This window comes from Lygodium microphyllum, chromosome 9, assembly GCF_053477565.2.
Source record: "Lygodium microphyllum isolate KBCC chromosome 9, Lygodium_microphyllum_v1.1.10, whole genome shotgun sequence".
NCBI lineage: Eukaryota > Viridiplantae > Streptophyta > Polypodiopsida > Schizaeales > Lygodiaceae > Lygodium > Lygodium microphyllum.
The window spans coordinates 45,855,373-45,880,548 of NC_141143.1; the positions used below are offsets into that span (position 1 = coordinate 45,855,373).

Sequence of the window (25,176 nt, forward strand, 5' to 3'; positions counted from 1 at the left end):
TGGCTGATAGATGCATTGATAGTGCCACCTAGTGCATCTATCACCCCTATGGTTTGGCGGAGGGCCACCATGGGGGACTGGAGTTCACCGTCTAGATCGGCGACAAAGCGCACTTGCATGACTCACTCTCTCTCCTCCTCATTAAAAGCATCCACACCGAACAGATGCCTGTTCGGTTAGTCACAGGTTTCCCTATGAGCTTACACCTTGCATCTTGGAATGTGAATAGTGTCCACTATAGTGGGGCACATGGTTCGAGGAAGTTGATTGTTCGACAAGAGCTGCAGCCTGCCCTTCCTAGACGGATTGACATCTTGCTTTTGCAGGAGCACAAGCTCACCCCCACCCATGGCCAACGGGTTGGAAAGGTACATCCGGGCAGCTCGCATATGTTTTGGGAGCACGTTATAGGTGCTCATGGCAGAAGTGAAGGCGTATGCACCTCTATTGGCCCGAAACTCACCGCCTGTGTATGAGATCACGGGACGATTGTGGCGGGAAGGATTCTATGGATGAGACTGGATATTGGGGACTCGTGCATTGGAGTCCTCAATGTCTATGCACTGATGGAGGTTAGGGCACGTAGCAGGTTCTGCGTGGAGATCGCAGATGGACATCGAGAGGTGGACTCCTAGATCGTTGGAGGAGATTTCAACAACTTGGAGGCTTTGGAGGACTAGCAGGGTAGAGGTAGAAACTACCAGGGCATGGCTGGGGAAGAGCAGGAGGCATGGGAGGTCTTTTTGCTTGCAGTCGGAGCACATGATGCGTGGAGAGACCCTACCTTCCACAGGAGGGAGAGGTTGTTGGACTTCTCTTGGGGATACAGGTGGCTAGGTGGAGTCTTGTTGGAGCGGCTGGATAGGTTTTATGTGGGAGAGTGGGGTGGCTCTCGTGGAGGCCAGATTGAGTAGTTGGCAGGCACCACGTTGTTCGATCATTGCCCGGTTCTCTTGATGCTTGACCCCCCAGCATCTGCCCTAGACACGCGATCCTGTCGGATCCCTGACTCGATCTATAGGAGGGAGGAGGTGACGAGATAGATAGAGTAGATTTGGACCAGAGAGTGGGACAGGAGGGACCGGATAGTAGAGGAGGTTGTAGAGGTCCTAGCCGAGTCGAGCAGAATCTGCCAAGAGGCAGCCATACAGACCAGGCAGTAGTGCTGGGAGGAAGAGAGAGCACTCCGGCGGGACCTTGCAGCCACACAGAGATTATTACAGGAGGCACCAGGGGATCCCACCCTCCATGCATAGGAGATGCGCACGCGAGCAGCCATTGCTGGCCTAGAAGACTGGCACTCGGAGTTCTCATTCCGAACCTCAGCAGCCTTCTGGGTGCGGAAGGGGGACATGATGTGCAGGGAGTTTTTCCAGGTGCACCAGCCCTGCACCACAGGAAAGCAGATACGCAACCTTCGGGATCGGTATGGGAGGACCCGTTCTAGCCCAGACGAGGTGATGGAGATTGCCAACGACTATTAAATGCGCCTTTTCCAGTAGGAGACAGTTTCAGCTAGAGAGCAAAGATGTAGACAACAGGTATGGGATCACATCCCGTCCCTCATTACAGAGAGATGGGACACTCCCTCCTAGCCCCCTTCACGAAGAAGGAATTAGAGGAGGCTTTCCATACACAGGATGGGCAAAAATGCGCAAGGGAGGATGGCCTCTCAAAGGCCTTCTTTACTACCTACTGAGAAGTGGTGAAGGACCCCCTACTGAGGGCCTTCGAGGAGAATTTTACTTCAGGACAGATGCCAAGGAGTCTCTCGATAGGCCTCATCAGTCTTCTTCCCGAGGTGGAGACCTGTTGGAGCTCTCCTAGTGGAGGCCGATCACCTTATTGCCAGTGGCGTATAAGGCATTGGCAAAGATGATTGGTAGGCGACTATGCCCCATGCTTCTAGATATCATCCATGACACATAGATAGGCTCTGTCCAGGATAGGAGCATCCTTGACAATGTATTTACCTTCTTTGAGGTGACAGAGTGGGCTCAGCACAGTGGGGAGAGACTGGCCGTACTACTCTTGGATTTCAAGAAAGCTTATGACAGGGTGGACTAGGATTTCTTAGAGGGCACCATGGTGAGGTTGGGATCCCCCTAGGCTTGGATTCGTGGGATCTCCGCCATGTATAGATCAGCCACCAACAGGGTGCTCAGAGGTGGAAGGCAAGGGGAGAAGTTTCGATTGGAGAGATCGGTTCGATAGGGTTGCCCCCTGGCCCCATACCTGTTTCTACTCTTTGCAGAGGCGATGTCTCACTTCCTCAGGTCATGTGTGAGTGGATTACGTAGCCTCCGACTTCCAGTGAGGGAGGAGACTGAGTTGCTAGACTCAGAGTATGTAGATGATACAACCCTCTACATAGAGGATGATGAGTTGATGTTGCAGAGAGTGAGGCTGGCTCTTGACGTGTTCTGCTCTGCAGCGGGAGCGAAAATCAACTGGCGAAAGCCCATTGGTTTCCTCACAGACCCGGACTCATGCACGGAGTGGGGCGTCCACTTGGGATTCAAATGGGTGAGTAGAGGGTAGACCGTCCGGTACCTAGGGTTCTTGTTGGGACTCGACATCACTCGTGCCCAACAATTTCTTCCTGTCTTGGATTCTATTCGGAGGAAACTGACCTACTGGAGCACGGTTCGCCTCTCACTAGCTGGACGAGCCTTGGTGGTTAACCAGGTCCTAGCAACGGCCTGCTACATCGCTTCGTGTTGGTGCTTTTCCTCATCATGCGTAGTGCAGCTTCGCCGCCTAGTACGGAACTTCCTTTGGTCAGGGTCTGATGGTTTCAGGGATTCCAAGGCCAAGGTGGTGTGGGTGACCATCATACGACATAGGTTAGAGCGAGGGCTTGGGAACATCGACCCAGAGTATTAGAGTATGGCCCTCTTGGGCAAGCTAGTTGTTTGCAGTCTCACACCAGGTGGGCAGACCTGGAAGGTCCTATTGCAAGAGGGCTTTCAGGACTGTAGACGGAGGCTTGGCAGGGAGTGGAGGTCGTCCTTGAGATGGATCTTCATGTCTGTGCAGATCACCCCCCTAGATTACCTTTTCTTTGCAGCTTACTCCGCATGTGGCAAGGCCTCTGAAAGGCCCTAATCCAGAGGCCCCCAGGTTGTCAGGAGAAAAGAGACCATTACTCGGTGATCCGGAACCCCCAGGTTTAAGATCGAGAAGGGGCACAGATAGGTGAAGGCCCCCACATCCAGTGGGTTGGGTGAGAGGTTGGTCTGGCCCGTAGGATGAGGATATGGCGGGAGGTGTATAGGATGGCGGATGAGGAGGTGTTGTAGCGAGTATCAGGCTGCTAGAGAGGAGTGGAAGTAAGGAAAAGGGAGATAGACACAGCAATAGCTCCGGAGTGGTTTGCTCCCCCGATATGTGAGCTGATAGAGCACGGGGAGGTATGGGCAACTAGGTTTTCGCCAGCAGGCATCCCCCTTCAGGTGGCACGTAGAGTGGGTGGTGCTCCGCAAAGCACTTTCTTCATCGTTCACGAGGGGGGACGTTTGCCCCTTGACAGAGGGCAGCACGATGAGGGGATTGCCAGCCTTTCGTGAAGGAGGATTCAGGTGGTGGGCCTTCAGGGGAAGACATGGCGATTGGATCCTATGTTTTTTGGAAGGAGCTCAGGGAGTGGTGCGTTTGGATTTCGGAGGGCAGACCACTTGATGAGCTAGAGTGGGATCCAGGAGAGTGGCTATGGCCGGCCTTTGCGGTTGCTAAGAAGCCCATGGAGGCTGGTGGCACATGGAGGCTTGGTGGTGGGAAGTTGGCTTGCCCAGATGCAGGAGGGAGATTGTAAGCTCTGCACATAGCAGCCTTTGGAAACCCCAAAGCAGTGCCTTTGGTCATGTGAGGAGGCGCAACTCGTGTGGAGAGGAGCATGCCGCATCCTTCGTCGTATAACACCCAGCCTTGGATATATCTCATGGGGAGCTTTTTGTTGGCAGGTAGTCAGCCAAGGCTGTCACCTTTTGTATGAGGCTAGTATGCAGGAGATGATATTCATTATCGAGGTAGGGTCGTGTGCAGTGTGGTCGGTTTGGAGGCTCTACGCATCCACTAGGTACTAGAGCCCACAACAGACCACTTGGAGGTATGGGAGATGATAGGTAGTCTTACTGGATGGCATATCTGGAAGGCGCGGTGTCAAGAGCCCTTCGGCAGAGAGAGACTTTCAGCACATGCGACCTTAGCAGAGCCCTGGACCTCCATTATCCACTCCCTCCGTGGCCGATGGGACCAAGTGCGTGGCGAGTCCAGGGTTCGTCAGGAGCTCCGAGGTCACTTCATGCGCGCTTGGGGCGGCTAGGGTCTATTCTTTGTGATGCAAGCAGGCAGCCCCAGTTGGCGATATATCCCCCCCCCCCACCCCACCCCTTCTTCCGGGGGGAAAAAAAAAAGGTTTCTTGCCTCCATCCCTACTAGACTGCTTTGAGAGCCTTGTATATGTGATGTATTAGTGACTTTGCATTAGCTCTAGCTAGTCTGTTGAGCATGAGCACTTTGTTGTAATCAGTTTTTTGAATAATATAATCAGCCACTTTTTAATTGAAAAAAAAAAAGGTTGGCATTCGTAGCCGGGCACAAACCGTGGTGCTTCAAAAACTTTATTTTACCAAAATTGGACGTCTTCTGTGGCCCATAATGTGGGGTTTTGCTTTCTCTCCTGTAGCCATCTTTATCTGAGCCTGCTTTCGATGTTAATCACCTTCTCCACCACCTTGATAGGTAACACTCTACGTAGGGTGGTGAGGAATTGGAATTTGAGGTTGAAGGGGCTCTTGGCCATTTCTTGCCTCTCCTAGATAATGAGGTTGACGTGGAAGCTTACTGGGGTGTTGTCTGCACATGGTGGGATAGGTGCTTGGGGTGCCCCTACTTCTCTGGCATTCCACTTTCTCCTCGTCTCCTCCAACATTTGCTTTCTTCTTTCTCTTGGTGCTGCATTTCTTTCTGCAGAGGTATTTGTGTGTTGTTGCTCTTCAGGCCTTCTCTTCTCCTTGGCTCCCTCTAGTTGAGAGAGGAGCTCTTTGACGTACTCATCGTATTCTTTGGGTGGCCTCTTTGTTGTGGGGACGGAGGTTGTAGAGCTTGCCACCTTTTGCTTCTTAGGGTTTGGCCTTGACTCGGCATCTGCCGCAACCGGTCTTTTGGTCCCTACCAGGAGGGTTCCTTCTCCTACTCCTCTGCCCATTTCCTTATTTACAAAATACTGGACCCAAGCCATTAGGTTGTTGGCATCCACTTGGGTCGTAGAACTGGGAGTGGAGATGGCGGTGGTGGTTTAGGCGTCAGGAGGGTAGGGATGGGGGTGATCGGAGCCTTGCCCTTGCCTTCTTGTAGTGTAGGTGGCATGAACTCAGGCACATAGACACTTGAGCTTGGGCTTTTGTTTCTGATGGGGCTTGCAGATTCTAGCTCATCATACCTAGACTGCTGCTCAATGGACCTGCGTGTGGCAAGGGCCATGTCTTCTTGCTCTTTTTTCCTTAGCTCCTCCTCCTCTTACTGCTTTTTCTCTCTCTCCTGCTCAGCCCATTTGGACTCCCTGCAGGCCCTTTGGAAGTCCATCCTTTATTGTTTCCTCCTCTCCTCTTGTTATTCTTGTGCAGTTTTCTTCTTTGTCTTCTTAGCCTCATCGCGGCTAGTTTGCTCCTCTTGTTCCTTGCTCTCTTGTTCTTCACTTAGTGTCCTTTTGCTGGACTGTGCCTCTCGTTCTTGGTGGGGTGGCGACCTGCTTGGTGTTTCGTCCACCCCTTCTCCTTCTTCCTGCTCATGTCCTAGAGCTTCCCAGACGATCGCGATGAGGACCCCACCGAATCCGATGGTCGCAACCTTTGAAGACGAAGCTTTCCTTTTAGCCTTGGTGGCGGGAGATTATCCTCCAGCGGGCTGCCCTCTTGCTGCCAAGGATTTTGCTGAGGTCTCATTGGTCCTTCTCACAAACCCGTTGAGGTTGACCTCATTTAGCAATCTTGTTGCGACACTCTCTAGCAGGGGGACGTTGATGCGGCTCATTATGGAGTTTTATCTTTGGGTAGAAAATAGCGTGTGCACCATCTTGGCTTTCAGTTGGATTTCGGGATCAGGAATATCCGCCAAGCTGATGTCGTCATTGGTGTGAACTTTTACCTTGTCCATCCCTAGTAAGGCACATCTCTTTTCGGCTTCCTCCTACTTTGTTTACCAAGCTCAATGCCTTCTCCACCAACTCCGGGGTCAATTCGATCTGTACTTGGTGAGTTTCCTCCCCCTCATGCACAGTTATGGTGCCACGGTTTTTGTGGAATTTCCTTAGGAACTCTGTATAGTGACAGTAGTCCACTCCCTGGCTCACTGCTTCCACGTATTTCTGCAAGTTGCATTGCTCGATGATCTGCCTTACCGCCTGTTCTTCAATGGCTACATCGTGTAGGTTGAAGATATGCCGGAATTTGAATTGGTTGAAGGCTTTTGTTTCCACTGAAAGTCCATATTTTGCTTGTTCTTCCTCTTTAAAAGGCAATTTGCTAGCCTTTTCTTGGCCTGCTATGGTGGGTGTCTGTCATGAAGCCATATTCGCCATTAGTGGTTTTCAGAGTAATTCCAAGCAACAGGAAATGACTACATGCTTGTTGAATTGAAATGCTCGCGTGTAGAAGTAGACCTTTTCCTCCCAGTAGTCTATTGATTTTAACTTTTATTGACATTCTTCTTAATCACAAGTTGTTGCATTTTACCCTTGCAATGTGTGCCTTTCCTTTATTGTTTTCACTATGTGTTTGGTTTGTTTCACCTTACCCCTTCCCCCTTTGCAATGAAAAGAATTCTTCCTAGGATGAGAGGGTTAGAGGTTGAAGGGCCTTTAGCACACCATCTTAATGTTTTACTTTCGCATGAGCTAGGCGTAGAAATTCGGATTATATTCTAACTGAGCATAGCTATCCATATCGAAAGGGTGGATATCCACATGTGTAACGTGATTGAGGACATCAAGTAAGAAGTCACTAGAGGCCACTCTACTAGCAATGTGCAACTCCTCGGTGAGGATGTGACCTAGATAAGGGCGTTCTTTAGTGTGGACTTCCATGGGTCGATTACGGAGAGTAGTCAACATCCTATATGAAGTTGGAGCAACGTAGGTTGGGTCATATTTAGATGCTTTGATTGTTTGTCGCTGTTCAACATTGGTCATTATTTGGCATCTCTCTAGCTTCCATTTCAATCGTAGAGCATACCATTTTTGCAAGAAGGGGGTATTGTGATTGGCAGGCCGTTGCAACTTCTCGATTTCTTGGTTAGTGGCCATGATCGTGCTCTTGCTATACGACGTGATGAGATGTTGTTTGACTGCTTGTTCCTTGGATACCTCGGTTGCAATTAACTCCGCAGCTGCTTCGGAAGCTTTAACGAATACAAATTCCGACTCCTCCGAAGATCTAGGGAGTGTTTGCACTTCTGTCTCTATAGGTTATTCCAAGAGTCCTAGATCTAGTGGATCGTAGCTTTTAGCCAATGTCATGAAAGTAGCGTCGAAGCATTGAAGGCAGGCAACCAAGTCGTCCCCAGAAATTTCAGCTAAATCCGTGGCCGAGGTTAGAATTGAACGACGCTCATAAGAGAATCTAAGCCTGGTTGGTGGTTGAGGTTTGACAGGGCTAGATAATTCAGCTGGTAATGGTCGTGGCGCGGTTTGCTTTTCAGGTTGGAGCTGGGTTTCCCGTCTGTTGGTTTCGGTGGTGGTTGCGGTTGTCATACCACTAGATGCATTTGAGATTTGTGTGGCATCATGTGCGCTAGAACTAAATATTTTGTTGGTAGCAGTCGGTGATTGTGGGCGATAGATTGGTTCAGGCGTTGCGGAGCTAGGCTTCGGAGGTTCTATGCGCTTAGCGGCCTGATGCATTGGTGGTTTGAGTATTTCTGGCATGATGTTGCGGGTGGTCAAGCTTGAGGGTGGCACTTGCATAGGGCCTTTGGTCATTTTGGATTTAGGATTTAGGCATCCAAATCCAGGTGTTACCCTCATAGTAGACTTGCCGGGCAATAAGGTCTTAGGGACCCATCGTGGCTTGACCGTGTTCCGATGTTTAGGGTTCTGTCTTGGCCTCCTAGGTTTTGGGTGTGGATTGTTAGCCTTGCGAGGCCATGGGTTTCTATTTCTAGGTGGCAGTCCCTCTTCACGTACCCATTTGAACTGGGGCTCATGGGCTTAAGTGGTGGTTCCAATGGGTTGCTGGCCTCGAGGTTGGATAGGTTATGACAAGTCACGACCCCTCTCTTGAGACTTGGCAGTGGGTTTCTTTACCGGTGGCTTTGTGGACTTGGAAGGAGTCACACCGCCCTTGTTGAAAGCTGTAACTATGCGAACTTCACCCACGGCTAGGTATTGCAGTCAACATTGCAACCAGCTTGCCTCTTCAAAGTTCGTCCTAATAGAGATTACATGCCTGTCTCCTTAGTGTTGGGCAACAAAGAGAAAATTATTGGCATGCTCTCAGACTTCATAGAAACTGCAACCTTGCACTTTTCCAGAAGTTTGTAGGGTTGGCCTCCATAAGGGGTGAGGCTAGCATTAGTAGGTTGCAATGGCAGTTTGCCAATTTGGGTCCAATGGTCATGGGTTAAGATATTAAAATTAGCTCCCTCATCAATCAATGTGTTGATGGTGTACGTAAGCCTAGCAGTGACCGTCATGTTGAGGTAGGCTGATGGTACTGCTTCCTCATCCTCATCGTCCATTTCAGTGGTAGTGGCTACTCGTACGTGGACAGGGAGTGTTGGTATTGGGGGCTCATGCAATGGGTGTGTGGAAGAGAAGTACTTTATGCGGCTGCCATTGAAGAAGCCTATGGCTTCACCCTCTAGGGTTTCGAGTTCTAGGTTGCCAGTTCAATTGATGGTTCGAACCTTAAAAGATTCTAGCCCTTGAAACTTCAGTTTTTTCTTATGTCCTTTGACTAAGTATAGCAGTACTAAGTCACCATGTTCGAAGCTCCGCTGCCTGACATGCTTGCCAAACCAGCTTTTGTGTCTTGCCTTCTCTCATATGAGCGCATGGGTGGCTAGAAGCTGGGTTTCCGTTAAGTGTTCGAGTTCAATCAAGCGTTCCATCCATGCCCCCTTTCCATCCCATCTTTCTGGAAGGGCGATCTTGAGGCGTGGTACGAAGAATTCTAAGGGGAGAGTTGCCTTTGTGCCATATCTCAATCTAAAGGGGGTCTGTCGTCCTACAATTGTCTTGTAAGGCGTGCAATAGGCCCATAAGGCCGCCATCAACTTGTGATCCCAATCACTGCATGAAGCAGAGGCGACCTTTGTCAGGACATTTATCATGATTTTATTTGTTGATTCGGCTTGACTGTTTGCCTGTGGGTAATAAGCCGAGGATTTCCGATGGATGATTAGGAACGATAGGAGGTGAGCTATCACTTCGTTGATGAAGTGGGTGCCTTGGTCGCTAACTAGTTCGATGGGGCAACCAAATCATTAGATCACTTGCTTCCATAGGAACTTAGCAGTGGTTCGAGTATCATTTTTTCTTGTAGCTCGCGCTTCCGGCCACTTTGTTAAATATTCGGTAGCCACAATAATGTATTTGGCTTCTGAATACTGTGCTGCAGGACTAATGGGTCCGATGAGGTCAATCCCCCATTTCTTGAAGGGTTGTGGTGCGATAATTGGGGTTAGCTCCATATGATCCTTATGAATCGGCACTTTGGTACTTTGGTACTCGTCACCGTGTTTCACGAAGCATGTAGCATCTCAGAAAAGGGTAGGCCACCACAATTGGGACTGCAGTACTTTGCGAGCTGTCGCTTCTTCGTTGAAATGTCCTTTGGCGATTTTGCCATGTGTCTCTGTTAGCATGTCATGCATTTCATATTCACACACGCATTTGCATAGTAACTTGTCTTGTCCCTGTTTGTAAAGTTGGCCTGCTATTAATTGGTATGGTTGGAACTTTAGAATGAGCTACCTAAGTTGGGCTTTATCTATCAGTCGCTCTTGCAGTCCTTGCTTAAGTGTGTCCTTGCTTAAACACTTAAACTATGTCATCAATCCAATATGGCGTCATGTCAGCTCTAAACAAATCTTTTTCGTTGGATAAACGAAATAGATGTGTGTCTGGTAGTTTATCCACAATGCCTTGGCCAGCCACTTTTCCTGTGAGGATACACGACAGATGGTTAGCCATGTAGTATTGCTTCTCTTTACGCACTACTATGGAGAAGTCAAATTCCAAAAGCAGAAGAAGCCATCTAGCAATGCGTCCTATAGCGCATGGTTTGTTAACAAGATACAAGAAGGCTTGATGGTCAATAAAGAAATTAAAAGGCGTAGCCAACAGATAATGTCAGAATTTCTTTACAGCAAACACCATGGCCAAGCCCTCTCTCTCTGTTGTGGAGTAATTCATTTTGGTCTCAGTGAGTTGTCTACTAGCAAAGCTCATTGGGTAATCCAGGTTGTGTTCACCAGGTTGACACAACACCGCTCGTACTGCGAATTTCGAAGCGTTGATGTGCACATGGAATGTGATCTTGGAAGATCGACAATGACCTTGATCTTGGAAGAATTTGTGGCAATGCCATTCTTTGACACCACATGTCCTAGGATACATCCATGCTTCACTCATAACTGGCATTTCAAGGGGTTCAATGAGAGGTGGTACAGTCGACATCGTTCAAAGACCACTCGGAGCCTACCTAAGTGTTCTCGCCAAGCAGAGTGAACACAGAAGTCGCCCACGAAGATTTCTAACTCCTTCCTCAGCATGTCTCTGAATATTGTATACTTCAGTTGTTGGAAAGTGGCTGGTGCGTTAGTCAATCCAAAAGGCTTGACTATGTAGGCAAAGACTCCTCATTCAGTGGTGAATGCCATCTTATGCCTATCGTTAGGAAGCACTTGCATCTAATTGTATCCTGAGAAGCCGTCCAGGAAACTATAGGCCTATTTGCCAGCCACTCTCTCTAACATGTGCTTGATATACGATAGTGAGTAATTGTCTCTTTTTGTAGCTACATTTACCTTCTTGTAATTGACACACACTCGAATCTTCTTATTTTTCTTTAGGACAATGACTATGGGTGAGACCTAGTCTGTGTGTTGAATTTTGTAGATGAATTCCGCTCTCATCAATTTGTCAATCTCTTCCTTTACAGCGTGAGGGCGCTTTGGATTCATGGGATACGGTTGCTGTTTGATCGGTGTTGCGTTGGGTGTCATGGGTATGTTGTGAGTCACTACACTTGGGTCTACCCCTTTGAGCTCTTCTAGGGACCAAGCAAAGATGTCTACATACTCTTGCAAGAGAGTAATGAGACTTGCCTCATCTTGCTCAACCAAGTCATCGGTTGTCTCCCCTTCCGTAGCTAAATTGACCTCCTTGACCTTAGCAGGTCCCTCGATGGGCTCGCTTGCTTGCCCTTGTCGTTTGGCTCCCAACAAGACCACCACTCTATCTCCCTTTTTGAACTTCGTGAATCGTTTTGGTAGGTCGTGCGGTTTTCCTTGTTTCTCTGTCCGTGTTTCTTTGCTCAGCATTTACCGTTCCTCCCTTAATCGTCAGTGTCACAAGTAAATGGGTAGGTTTCCCTTAGTGCGTCTAGGTATTTCAGGGTCACTATCTGAGCTGACTTTTGATTCGGAATCGAACTCTCCATTTTTGTTAGAAGAGAGGCTCTCTCCTAGTGGTCGTAGCTCAGAAGGTAAGTCCGTTTGCATCAGTGGTGCGTCACTTGGTTGGACTAGGCCTGGCCCCTCTAATCGATTGAACTTGTGTGCTCCAACCAAGTTGTATCGCAGTCCTCACGTTTGATTCCATCTTTAAGTGCACTCTGCTTGCATGGTCTGGGGTCTGCTTGTATTTGTTCGATTACATGCCCCCCAGTGTCATACTCTAGGATATCGATTTCCTTTTCGCTCTCACTACTGAAGGAACAACAGTCCTCATACTCGTCGTCGGAGCTGTCTTTGTTAGGTTGCTCCTGATTCTCCTAGTTCTGACTATTTCCTTCTTGTAGTAAGGCCTAATTGTAATTCAAGCTCAAATGGTGTACATTAGCCTATTGCCATTAAGGCTCATCCAAGAGATCTTGGAGTGGCCTAAGGGTCATCGCTGGATTGCTAGCCAACTTGTTGGTTAAGTATCCTAGGATCTCTTGGAGCTCGCGTCTATTGCTTGGAACTCAGAATGCAATATGAGTGGATTTTCCATGTAGACTCCCGGTTATCATGCAGACTGGTATTGATGGTGTGTCCTTAAACTGATTAGTTGCCTTGACAGCTTGTTCCTACTCAGTATTTGAGAATGGTAGGTCGATGGTAGCGAGAACGTGCATCCAGGATCGTTCGTCCTCAGGGCACGGGATATACTTGCTAAGGGCTCCATAGGATCCCCTAGTCTTTCCATCACCCTTTAGCATGGTGGAGATGGTGTCTAGGTTGACTGGGGTAGTCTTCCAAGTGTCCATCTCCACTCTCAGAGCTTTTGTTCTATTGCGCAAGAAGAAAAGACTGTTGCTCCAATCTTCTACAACTCTCGCGTTGCACATCCAAGGTCGGCCTAGCAGGGTGTCGTAGTCCACTCCCGTCATGACTATGAAGTCAATAAAGATCTGGATTCTTGCGATCTTTACTGGCTAGTTTTTTAACACTTCGAATGGCTTCACCTTCATTCCATTTGCCAGTGTGACTTTAAATCTAGCAGTCTTGACCGGTGGGTTGCCCCAAGTTTGGAGTATCGCATGGCTTAGTACATTCACTCTTGCCCCTGTGTCCACGATCCCCTTTCTTGTGACGTCTCCCAGTGCTAGGACTGGCAGGACTGCATGTATTTCTGTGCCTTCGTAAAAGGCGTTGACGTGTAGATATTTAGATATGGAGTGCAGAGTCAGGCTCGGTATTTCAGTTTCTGCATCATGCTCAAGCAAGTGTGTGGCAATTGGCTGATTTGGTTCTTCAACCCACTACTTAAGCTCCCGCCATAGCATTGGGTGCTGCCTAAGTAGGTTGCCTAAGCTTATAGTTACTGGAGTGGTCACCAGTGTATTGAGGAGCTTGCTAGTCAGTTGCCTCTTTTCTAGGTTTGTGGTTACTGGCCAATGGCCTTGATTATTTTACTAGCTTGAGGCAGTTACACTTTGTCTAGGTGGTTCAGCTTGTGGTTCCATTGCCTCCCTTGGTTTTGGTTGTGGGAGAGAGATTGGGGTGCCCATGCTTGAGAGATCGTTGATCTCGTTCTCCAGTATGAGCTCAACGTCCTTTAGGTGCTCCTGGGCCTGCCTTACCCATTTTTCTACCTTTTTGATGGCTTTGAGTTGGCGCTTCGGGTTGGGGTACTCTCGAACCTTACCACTTTTCTTTCTAGCCATTTGAGGCGCCAACGTCTCTTCTTCTATGGCAATGACTTTTCCTCCAACCGGTAGAGTCGTGGCACTTTCGGTTTTGAGGGTGACCTTAGTGTCTGGTCTCCTCTTCCTTCGTCTCCTGCTCCTCTTTCCAATTGAGGTTGTGTCAAGGTTGCTAAGCCCTGGCAATGATATGGCGGGCTGCTTCGTTTGCGCATGGGTCATGACATGCAACGGGATAGGTGTGGCCTTCCCCTCGAGTGTCTCGACACCAAATAACCCCAATGGAACCGATGGCTCGCTTGCCGAACTAGAGGATGGTCTCCCCTAGGGCAGTCGACAAAGAGATGAGTGATTCCACACTCATTGCATCTCAAGTCAGTCTTATCTCTGTTTGCTTGTTCTCTCTCGGGGCAATGCGAAGAACTGTCCTCGATGACCGCAACTCCAACACACGATTGGTTCTTGGGTTTGCCCTTCTAGGTCTGTGCCTCTTCCTCTACCCAACGCCATCACTGGTATTGGTCAATAGTCCATGAGGATAGCATTGCCTTATTGTACGACACGTACAGGTTTACATAAGGCTCATTGTTACTAGGCTCATCCACATAGTGTACAGGAGTGTCACTTGATGGATAGGTCATGTAGGGTCTAGGTGGTCTAGGGATACCTGTAGAATTTATTTCCATCCTAAGGATGGTTGGTTTTGCATCATTTGGTGCTCGAAGAGCCAACGTGGCTCCCCTTCCAAAGAAGTTCGGTGGCTTGTTCGCAAGGTGGGGTTGATCGTAAAGTTGTGGGTATGGGAGTCTCCGAGGTGATCGACAATGCATGGTGTCATGGCCGAACCTACCATAATTAGCACAAGGTCATGACCCAGGGACCTGACACTCAACTGGCAAGTGGTTTCCGCCACAATGCACACATTGGACATATGGGCGCATTGGTTGTCTCATCATCTCCTGTAGTTTGGCTATATCCATGCTAATCTTTGCTAACTCTTGTCTTGACTCAGTGCCCTTCCCTTTGTCCTGAGTGCTTGAGTTTATTCTCTCACTTGGTGTTGAGGCTCTCTCGGAACTATTGGCATTGGACTCTTTCTGATTCGAGCCTTTGGAGCCTCTTTCCTTGAGCTGGTTATCTACTCTAATAGCTTCTTGAAAGACCCTTGCCAGTGCGTCTCGTTGCAAGCTTGAGTTGCCGGCCAAGGTTTTGTAGAGCTCCTCACCCTGTATTCCGTTGATGAATACCGTGGATACTGCCCTTTCGGTTGGTCTCTCACCCAGGTGGATTCTCTTGAAGAGGCTTTTTATGTGGGTCACATAATCTTGAATGTCCTCTCTCTCTTTTTGCCTAACATTCATGAGCCGCACTAACACATTATCAGAGTATCCAAGTTCGGAAAATCTCTTAAGGAATAGATTTTTCAAGCCATTGAAGTCAGTACGCTCTGCTACATCTAGACTTGTGTACTAGGTCCGACCCTTGTTGCCTAAGTATAGTCCAAAGGCTTGGGAGCATTGAGTAGGATCAGTGAGGCTGTTTGGCTTGCAGACTTGCTCAAAATTGCTCCACGAAGCTGTATGGGTTTTTGGTAGCTTGGTATTTGTCCTAGTTGCTTTGCTACCACAGGGTTTCGATTGACTCTTAGAGTCTTGGTTGACTCCCAACCCTGTCAGTAGCGATGTTGCTAGTGCTGCAACGCTTTGTTCTAGTCGTGTTATCTAGCAGTCGCTTTGTCAGGAGCTCGCTCAGTGTGAGATCTCCTTCCAGTGCTCTCTCGCTCTCTGACAGATTCCTGCCCGCTAAGGCTAGCACTCACTGGATCTCTCTCATTTCTAAGCTCTGGCGCAAGTTCTTGGTTTACTGATCTTGGCTGTATGTAGCAAGGCCTTGCAAAGCCTCTACCGGCCTACCGTGGTGTTCTAGTCGGGTTTGAGCATCGTATTGGCTCACTAAATGTTCGACAACCTTGAGAAAGTTTCCTAGGCTAAGCTCCTCATTGCTTCTACGGCCTGAGCTGCCTTCTTCCATGTCTAGGACTTCCTGTTCAGCCAAGTTGTCGATCAAGTTGATAATGCCGGGTAGATCCACTTCCGTGGTATTGTCTGTCCTTGTTGCGTTCAGACTATTGGCCGTATTCTCCGCTTGGTCCTACCCTTGAGGATTGGATATCCCTTCTTTGTGTTTGGGTCTTGTCTTATTGGTGGGTTTCTCCCAGCTCTTAAGTCCAGGTGTGTTCCTTGTTACTCACAATCAATCCTTAACTTATCCTCACTCTATGCGTGGGTGTGCGTGTGTGCTCCTTTCTGAGTACTGTGCGAAATCAAGCCTTTAACTTTCCTTAATTGAGCTTCGAGTGATAGAAGTTAGAGTGGGTGAAAAAACAAGGTGCATGTAGCTCCGGCGCTCTTGTTTATGGGTTGGCTTGACAAGGTCATGCATTTAGCTCCTGCGCTATCTCGCTTGGCTTGGTCTAGGTTGAGTCGGGATCATGCAGTTGGTCCACAACACCAACTACCCTTTCAGACCATTTGACCACAATTTTTGGGTTTGTAACTACATGTGAGGCATTCAACAGGTTCTTCCAATGTGGTTCATGCTTCACGTTAGGTGGGGTTCATCAAATTCCTAGGTTGTCCTTCTCAGGCTGTGTCGTCCGATTTACCAGTGTCCGATTCTGGGGATCGGACAGGTTTGGGTCCGATTGTGACTTGGGTCCGATTGTCACAATCGGACAGGTGTATATCCGATCGGACAACTGAAGCTAGCCCGACTTTGGCGGTATGATTGTCGTGTGTCTTATTTTTGTGCGTCCGATTTGATAGATGTCCGGTTTTGGTGGAGTGTTCGATTCTGGATGGTCCGATTGGGGTATGTCCGATTTTCAAAATCGGATAGGATCTGTCCGATCGGACAAGATGGGTTGGTCCGACTCTGTGGTCCGATTGTCGTGATTGGACGGTCCGAGTCCCAGTGGTCCAGGTTGTTTGATTTTCAAAACCGAACAGTCTGTCCGATCAGACTAGGTGAGTTTGTCTGAGTGGTTTGACTCTGGGAATTGGATGGTTGGGTTGGTCCGATTCTGGAAATCGGACACTGTGGGGGGCGTTCGATTCCGTCGTCCAAAATGCGTGTCGAACACTTATTTGCCAGAAATCCAAATGTAGATGTTGCTAGTAGCTACCAGAACTTCTAGGAATCAAGGAGGAGTGTAGGCCAAGGTCATTCCATACCTCAATCTCACTGAAAGTCCTACTTTGATCGATCTGATGCAGACTTGGATGCACAAGCTCTCTCTCTCTCTCTCACATCGCACCACTTTATCGCACCACTTTATCACAGCCGACAGTTGTTCCCCTATCACAGCCGACATTTGTTCCCCTTTTGTAGCCATTATCTGGAGTACCAGAGCTACATACGCACATACACATACATGACACTTATCACACTCACAGCACCGTATTTTTAGTTTCCAGTTTTTAGCTTTTCATTCAGCACTTTTATTTTTGGATAGCTGGACCTCATCAGTTGTATCATAGTTTGTCTCATAGGCCAGTTTTGGTCTTTAGAAGACGTTAATATAACTTTCTTTCTTTCCTTCTTTCTTTCTTTCTCTCTCTCTCTCTCTCTCTCTCTCTCTCTCTCTCACACAAAGCTAGACTGTAAATGAGGTTTTTCCTTGTCACCCAGTATCTTAAGCCCTCACTACTTGCACCTTAGCCTTCCCAATCACTCGATTTTCAATTCCGAGACATTTGAGCACTCTTTTGTTCTCATTTTCCGTTGTTATTGCCCTATTCAAGATTGTTTTACAGTAGTGAACTTCAAGCTTCCTTCTTTGATTTCCTCTGATTTCTCTTACCTATCCTACTCTAAATGAGACAAAAATCAAAAGCAAGGTACTGAATGAATTTCTCCTACTCAACCAATCATCAAAAACGAAAAATACTTGTAGCACGGATTAAAACCCAAAACCTTCTATCTATCTCAAGCTCCGGTTCGGGGATGAAACCTTTACTTCGATGCTTGATTTGAAGTGTGTAAGCGCTCAAGCTTGAATTCGTTGGTCCTAGCAAGGAAACCAAAATGTGATGGCGAGGGCAAGCTCTACCAGTAAGATCCACGGACCGCTTATTGTTCAAGTGTTTCAAGCAAGCACTATTGGCTACCTCTGACATAGTTGACGCGCTATCTCCCTCTATGAGTGTAATGAGCTTACCTTGATGCCCGATTGAGTTATTTCCTCTCTCAAGTACTCCGATAGCTCCACGATTCTTGATGGAAGCTCAAGCATCCTCAAACCTTCACCTCCAAGCTCCATCCTCCATAGCTGCAAGTGAGACAAGAAAAGAGAAGAAAAGAGGAGAGAAAAAGAAGAGAGGAGATGGTGGAGAGCTTCACCTCCTCGATCCCTCACTCTCACACACTCCCTCTTTCACACTCACACTCCCTCCCTCAAGCACACACATACAAGCAAAGAGAAGAGAAGGAGAGAAGAAGAAGAGTCCACTTTGCCACACACCAAAGAATGAGCTCTCATTCATCTTTTGAACTTTATGTATAAAGCCCTAACTCCCATTTTGGGCGGTCATCCGCTTTTTATATGGTCGGCCATAGCCTAGGCTCTTTTTTCCATAGTTCTCCTATCTTCCTAGCTTCTTACCACCCATCTATATTTACAATTTGCACGGGTCAGAGCCTGATACTCTTAAAATAAATCACAGTGTGCCTTGCGCTCTTTTACAAAAGTATTGACTTGTGCTTTTTCTTGAGCACTTCTCCTTGATTTAGGACTTTTTGACACTTGTTGTGTTTCCCGATTTTTCTTGGGCATACCTTCGTTCTCCATTCCGCTTTTGCCTTGGCTTTGTCTTCTGCCTTAGATTTTCTGGATTTTCCACCTTGTTCGTTTGAGGGTTAATAGTTGATATGCATGAATTCTTCATACTCCTCATGTATCATGAATTAAGAAAAAAGAGAAGATGGAGAAACTGGAGGTGAAGGGTCATCTTTCCTATTTGAGTATGAATTGTTCATACTCCTCATGTATCATGAATTAAGATAAAAGAGAAGATGGTGAAACCGAAGGTGAAGGGTCATCTTCCGTTTTGAGTCTATGATACCTCCTCATTTCTCCAATGATGGAGAAGCTTGAAAATACGTGGGATCCCAAGGAGTGTGAGACATCGTGAAATGGTTACATGCCATCCATGTATCTCACACAAAACAAAGCCTCCAGATTACCATAGGATGGTCTTTAAAAGAGGACGGACTGTGATACCATGTGAAGATATGCTAGGATTTGTGTAGAGAAAACACAGGATGTACGACTATGGCTAAACCACAATAACTCAAACAGTAATGCCTTAAACACAAAATGTAAAAACACATTTCATAGTTGAAAGGCCCACAGTCTTAAGTTGTTAAGTCAATAATAAATAATTTATGTTGTTCAATCATGTAATGATCATGTATGATGGTTGATAAAAGTTGTAACATGTTCAACTTCAAACTTCATGAATTCAATCATATGACATGAGGACTTGAAGTTTTCTATGAAATTTGGATAGATATTGTTGTAGACATTGATATATATATATATATATATATATATATATATACCCCTATGTTTTCATTTTAGGGTCAAATCCCCCCCTTTCCAAAGCTGGCCAAAACTCTGAAACTCCGGTTTTTGCTGTTTCCATTTCCCCAGTTTCCAAAACTCCCCTACTATGAACTGGAGACAGGCTTGTGAATGGCATTGATAATCTTCCTTGTTTTCAGAGTTTGAGAATTCAAGTTGTTGGACTCGATCATACCCTGCTTGATGTGCCATCATTTAGGTTTTCATTTTATAACGTGAATAAGGCTGAGCTGCAGAATCCAAGGGCAAGTCTAGACTATGTACCCATGCTAGTTAGTAGGAATGCTGAGGTCTTTTTCCTGAACTTTAATAGTTACTGCAAAGGGATTCTTGAATAGACTGGTCATTGTTCTGGAAGTCTCTCCGATGTTGACACAATCTCTTTCAAGTTTGAAGTTTTCTATTTGAAGCCTCGTTTCTAATTCTATTGTGTTTTTACATTCCAGGATTCAAGCCTGCCAGATGTAGCGATGATGCTTGAGCCCCTACTTAGCTTCCGAGAACATATTACAAGGCTTCTGTCTGAATGGCCTGAGCATCCCATATTGATGCAGCTTAGCCATTTCGTGCAATCACTACTGATGATGCCCCTCAATGTTCCTCTCATGAAGGTTGTGATTGAAATAAGTTTTCTTTGAATCCAGTTTTTGAGTGATTTCCTTAGCAGATTGTGACATTAGGACAAAGTTTGAACAAGATGTAGTGCCTGTGTAACAGGCCTTGATTGGAGTTGAGCATCTTTTAGCAAAAGCCCAGTTATGGGAAGAAAACGCTCCCAAGCATCTCTCTCTTGCAGGTTAGATACTGTATTGGATAATATATGCTGGAACTGTGTAGCCTTGTGACCAACAAAATCTGTGTTATTTTGTGTGGTTATCTTTTGTCTAAACTAGGAACAAAAGGAAAAAGGCAAAAGGGGCTATAGGTTTGACTGTGCTCTTGGTTGACAGATGACTTAAATAGATTAGTAGGGCTTGTTGTAAGGTGGAGAAAGCTTGAGCTGATGTGCTGGGGAACTCTGATGGCAAATGTTGAACAAGAATTTGAGGTTGCTGCTAAAAAGGTGGGACTTTTTGAATGTGCTTTTAAGGGCTTTGGCTTGGTTTGGTGAAACTGCTTAAGACTTTTGCTTAATTTGTTTTGGCAGTTATGGTTTCCCTTGTATGAAGTATTACATCCAGATACCAGACTGGATTCAGATCCAGAATTAGAACCTACAATTGCAAGGTTTATGGATTGCAGCGACTGTATATACTTTTGAGAACCTTTGAATCATGTAATTTTTTATACAGCTGACTTTTTGTTAAAATCCAGTCTGGAGGAGTTTATCCAAACTTCAAGGCTGGGAGAATACAAGTCACGTCTTCAGATTCTATCAGGATTCTATGGTGAATTTTATGCTCAAAGAAATTTCGAAAGACCACCTTGTGGTCTTTCAAGGTAAAGGAGCATTTGGATATTGTGATTGGAGAAATGAGCATTACATTAAATAGCCTTGAGTTTTCAAACTATTTTGAAGTATCGCAGGAAAGAAAAGGGATTTTCTCTCCTATCTGTCAGCTCTGTGTGAACTGCGTTTGAAACTGTTTAGTTACAGGCCCTGCTAATTGACAATGCAGGAACCTTGTAGAAAGAGTTTGCAGAATTCTTTACAACATTGTCAGATACTATCATCAATTTGTGCCTTTGTGAGTACAATGTTCTGACCATTTGTCTTGTTTTCCATTCTTGTAAGCTTTTTAAAAATTTGTTTGTTGATTAGAAGAGCATGTTCGTAGGTTTGATTTTGTGATATGGAAATTCTGTAGGATTGAGGAATCTATTGTTTTTGGGAGGTCAAATGTTCAACGTGAGTTGGATGACTTCGTGCGGCTTTGTAAGTGGGATGACCGGAATTATTATTCGCTGGTCTCTTCCACAGAGAGTTCACACAGAAAGGTGTATAAACTCATTAAGAAATATAAGGTATTCTATTTGTAACCACCTTTTGGTTATGTGAAGCATGATCTTGCCGGTTTGTGGATTGTAGGAATGGTAAAACCAAGGATTTACAGTTGACCTGTATGTTGGACGTGTAAACTTTTGTTTGTACAAGATGTGATAGTTTTGTTTGTCTTCAATAACAGTTTCAGCCATCAAGGAAGGAGGCATGGTCTTTTTGAGAGTTTGGACAAGGAAAAGCTTGCTTTGTCTTGGATAATTTAAGAAACTTAGGCCAAGGTACTGATGGACTTACAAGATTATTAAGTGTCTATAAGGGACTGAGCTAGAGGAGAAAGAGAAAGAGAGTACATGAGAGAGAAAAGGACTAAAACATGAGGGAGAGTAGAGAAAGAGAGAATAAGCCATAAAATCTTGACATAGAAGGTGAAGATGAAGAGACTGATCTTGTGTTATGTGGTAAAAAGAAAATCAAGTCTCTGACATCTTTTATACCTAGGCAAGTGTAGCACCAAAAAACTATTTATGAAACATCTTTAAAAATACATGTCTAAATACAAGTAATTACAATCTATCCCCACCTCAATAGTTTTTGTCCTAAAAAACAGAAATGGTTTTTCCCCCTAAAAAAGAGAAGAGGACATTATAAAATGGCTCCAGGTAGTAGAGATAAAAGTAGAGCAGTTTGTGTAAACATGACAATAGAACCCATAATCTTCAGAAATCTTCAAATGAAATGATGAATGTAAAGTTGAAGACTAAGTATCGTATGTTTACCCCCGTTTTATCATTCTCCCCATGCAACAGGATTCGGAACCATTGCAAGTAGTGACTTTAGTAGATTCTTGGGGCACGTTAGAACCCTTAGAGGAAGGGCTTGAACTAGATGCTGACAACATTTCAGGACTGCAAGAAAGCAGAGGCAAGTGATATTCATGAAATTTTTTGATTTGCCATTCTCCGCATGTGCCAGAACCATTGCAAGTGGTGACATAACTAGATGCTTGGGACACTTCAACATTATTGAGAGAAGGATCAAGTGAGATTTGACAAATTCCAACTAGTCCACTGCCCTCGTGCATGCCCCCAAAATAACAACTGAATCACTATTGCCAAATCGAATTTTAGCAGGGGAAGACGCAAATAGTAAGGGAAGCTGAGCTGTGACCAAAAAGGAAGGGATGCAGCCAAGGGGCAGTTGACAAGAGAAGGGCATGAGAACTGACAGGGCATGTAGCATGCTGCCTTCATAGTAGGAGGAAGGGTAGGAAATAAAGGAGGGGTGCTGAAGGAGAAGCTGGGGTGAAGGAAGAGGAAGGGTGATGTGGCGGAAGGGCATGAGGGGGAAAGGGGAGATTTTTTTTTTGGTGAGGGAGACTAGGGTGGGTGTGAAGAGTCTATGTGCGGTAGGTATGCATGGAGCTACAATGAGGTAGTTGTTATTTGAGGGCTCGTGATGAATCACTATATAGTGATCAATATGTTTGGGAAGAAGGAAAACAGAAAGAGGAACAAGAATGGTAAGGAAAATAATAATGAATAAAATTTGGAGACTTCGGAAAGACAAAAAGGAAAATATGAAAAGACATGGAAATGGGAACAATGAAATAGCAAAAAATGAAGTTTCGTGGTGTTTCTAGTAACTGTCAGTCCAATGTCTAATGCTTTGAATTGCATCCTAACCAAACTTCCATTATGATACTCCGTGATGTAAATACGAATATCAAACTTCTAAGTTTTGTTGAAGATTTATAGTTCCCTCTATATGAACAAATTCGTATGCTATACTGTTGATGATAATGGTTGTTAGTTAGATTCAAAAGAAAGCACTATAAGAACATCAAGCTAGAGAGACGAGACAATCTTATCCTAACCACCTTCATGATTATTGAACATTTGATGTTGATATAGAAGTTTGGGTATCTATTTTGGTTTTATACATGACGTAGCTAGCATTGGCTTTCATAGCTTGAATCGCAAAGGTTGACTTGCATCGAGCACTTGTGGATGCCAAACTTCTATTCTGTACTATGCAAGGTTTGTAAAGTGTGCATAGAAACTGATCAGTCCCTTTTAAGAGTTGATTCCATATAGAGTAGTTAGAGCGGTTGTTAGTGGTCAAAAAGTGAAAGAAGATCAGAAGGCTGAATCTAGCATGAGCAAAGCTAACTTGAAACTTAGCAAGGTTGACAAGAAGATTGTGGATACTTATACAGAGGTGGGTCTTGTTAAACCTAATGATGATTTTGAGGAGCAAGTGGTTAAGAGAAAATGTAAATCAAAAGGAAAAGGGGATGCAAAGGCCGCTAGGAAACCAAGAGAGAGAATGGTTTGGAAATGAAAGAAAGTTGTAAGGTATCACTACTTCCATCATAGCCAAGATTCGCTTGTTAGCTTAAGCTTGGTTACCATGGCTGGATTTGTAGGGCTAGTTTTGGCAGCTGGGAAGTAGTGCTCCATTGTCTCAATTCAGACTTTGGCATCCGTCTACTCATCTCTCCCTTTGCCATCAAATTGAGGTGGTTTGACCCGCCTAAGGAGACACTTTTTGTGAGAAAGTGTGTTTCACTAAGAAGCTAGAAAATCGTGAAGCTGTAGGGGTTTTGGAGGTGTAGCCATACTTCAGTGGAAAGACCTAAGAAATGTGGTGCATATAATCAAAAGAGATGGTAATGCATGATACTTGTGGGACAAGATACATGCAAGAAGACTATGAGATATCTTCATGCAATATGCGACTGGCCTCTTGCAAACTTGTGTTGTGCCACACCAGATGAATCACTCTTTGATTTACTCTATGAGGACATTATGAGATATCCTGGCATTCAAGATATATTGTTAACGTGGGACTTCAATATGTGTTTTAGATCGTCAAAGTGACTTCTATATGCATGATAATGCCATGTTTAGAGAGATTTAGATAGAAAAACTGGATTTATGCAGGATAGCCTAGGACAAAGAAGTGAGCACCAATGGGAAACATTTGTTGGCATTCGGAAGTGCACATAGGCTAGTCATTTCTTAATGGCCCTTTACAAAAGCATGATTAGATATTGACATGTTGGAATCACAAAAGGAGGGGCAATTACTATGGAGTACCTAGTATGCTTCACGAGCATTTAGATGACAGGTCAAAAAGTTTAAGATATCTAAGAGATTGATTGGCATGGTAGTAGATCATGCTATTCCTACTGTTGTGATATCATGAGAGATTATTATGATGAATGGGATAGTATGGAGAGAACATTGATCATGGTGATAGCTTTTAGATATGAATAGGAGTAAGCCCTCCACCCACATCCTATTGCCAGAGCTGAATTGGGGATAGTCCCTATAGTTATCAGTCTTTGCGGTATTGACTGTCTTGAATACACTATCAGAGCTCCCGTACTAGAGATATACTCTAGATTGACAAAGACGTCAACTACACAGAAATGGATCTAGCTGCCAATGAAGAAAACCATTCATCCTAGCAAGATGACTTTGAACCTTGGAGATAGAATCACAGATGAAATCATTGCGGGTAATCCAATTGTGCCAAGATCTCGAAAATCTATTGCCAGAGTTGAATTGGGGATAGTCCCTATAGTTATCAGTCTTTGCAGTATTGACTGTCTTGAATATACTATCAGAGCTCCCATACTAGAGATACTCCAGATTAACAAAGACTTCAACTACACAGAAATGGATCCATCCGCCAATGAAGAAAACCATTCAGCCTAGCAAGATGACTTTGAACCTTGGAGATAGAATCAAAGATGAAATCATTCCGGGTAACCCAATTGTGCCAACATCTTGAAAATCTTAGAAAATGAAGTAATATTTTCATATGTGCTTGTGGCGGAGTAGGATTTTTTGACTTGAAGGATCAAGTCTGATGGACACAGGAAAGGTCCCACCAGATCCCTCCAAATGTCAAACAACATGGTCAAGATCATCCTGGTCAATCGGTTGGCAGGAGATGAATCTATGACGACAAGATTCCATAGTGGTACTACAAAAGAAGCAGGTAGGATTTGAAATACAACACTTGGAGAGGGTGGAGGCGAGGGGCAAGTGACTATCAACATTCCTCAAAGAAAAACTTTGCATTTGAATGGGGTCTTATTAAGCCATGCTTCCATTAAAGTTGATTACCACTACTCCATGCTTTTGTGTAAGCCCCAAACAACATTGGCCTTGGCTACTAGCCAATAACGATCTCTAATCAAGAGATGATAGATCTGATTGATGGAAGTA

At 45.5% G+C, this 25,176-nt stretch overlaps 1 protein-coding gene across 4 annotated transcripts in view; it reads left to right on the forward strand.

Moving 5' to 3' along the window:
* Positions 1-25,176, forward strand: part of LOC148030995 (midasin-like protein) — a 229,112-nt gene that overhangs the window by 149,391 nt on the left and 54,545 nt on the right. For all 4 annotated transcript variants that reach the window (XM_087684534.1, XM_087684537.1, XM_087684536.1 and 1 more), the window contains exons 55-61: positions 19,443-19,607; positions 19,714-19,792; positions 19,947-20,059; positions 20,144-20,223; positions 20,311-20,436; positions 20,616-20,684; positions 20,805-20,961. In XM_087684534.1, the coding sequence (XP_087540660.1) occupies positions 19,443-19,607; positions 19,714-19,792; positions 19,947-20,059; positions 20,144-20,223; positions 20,311-20,436; positions 20,616-20,684; positions 20,805-20,961 (789 nt within the window). The remainder of the gene's footprint in view (positions 1-19,442; positions 19,608-19,713; positions 19,793-19,946; positions 20,060-20,143; positions 20,224-20,310; positions 20,437-20,615; positions 20,685-20,804; positions 20,962-25,176) is intronic.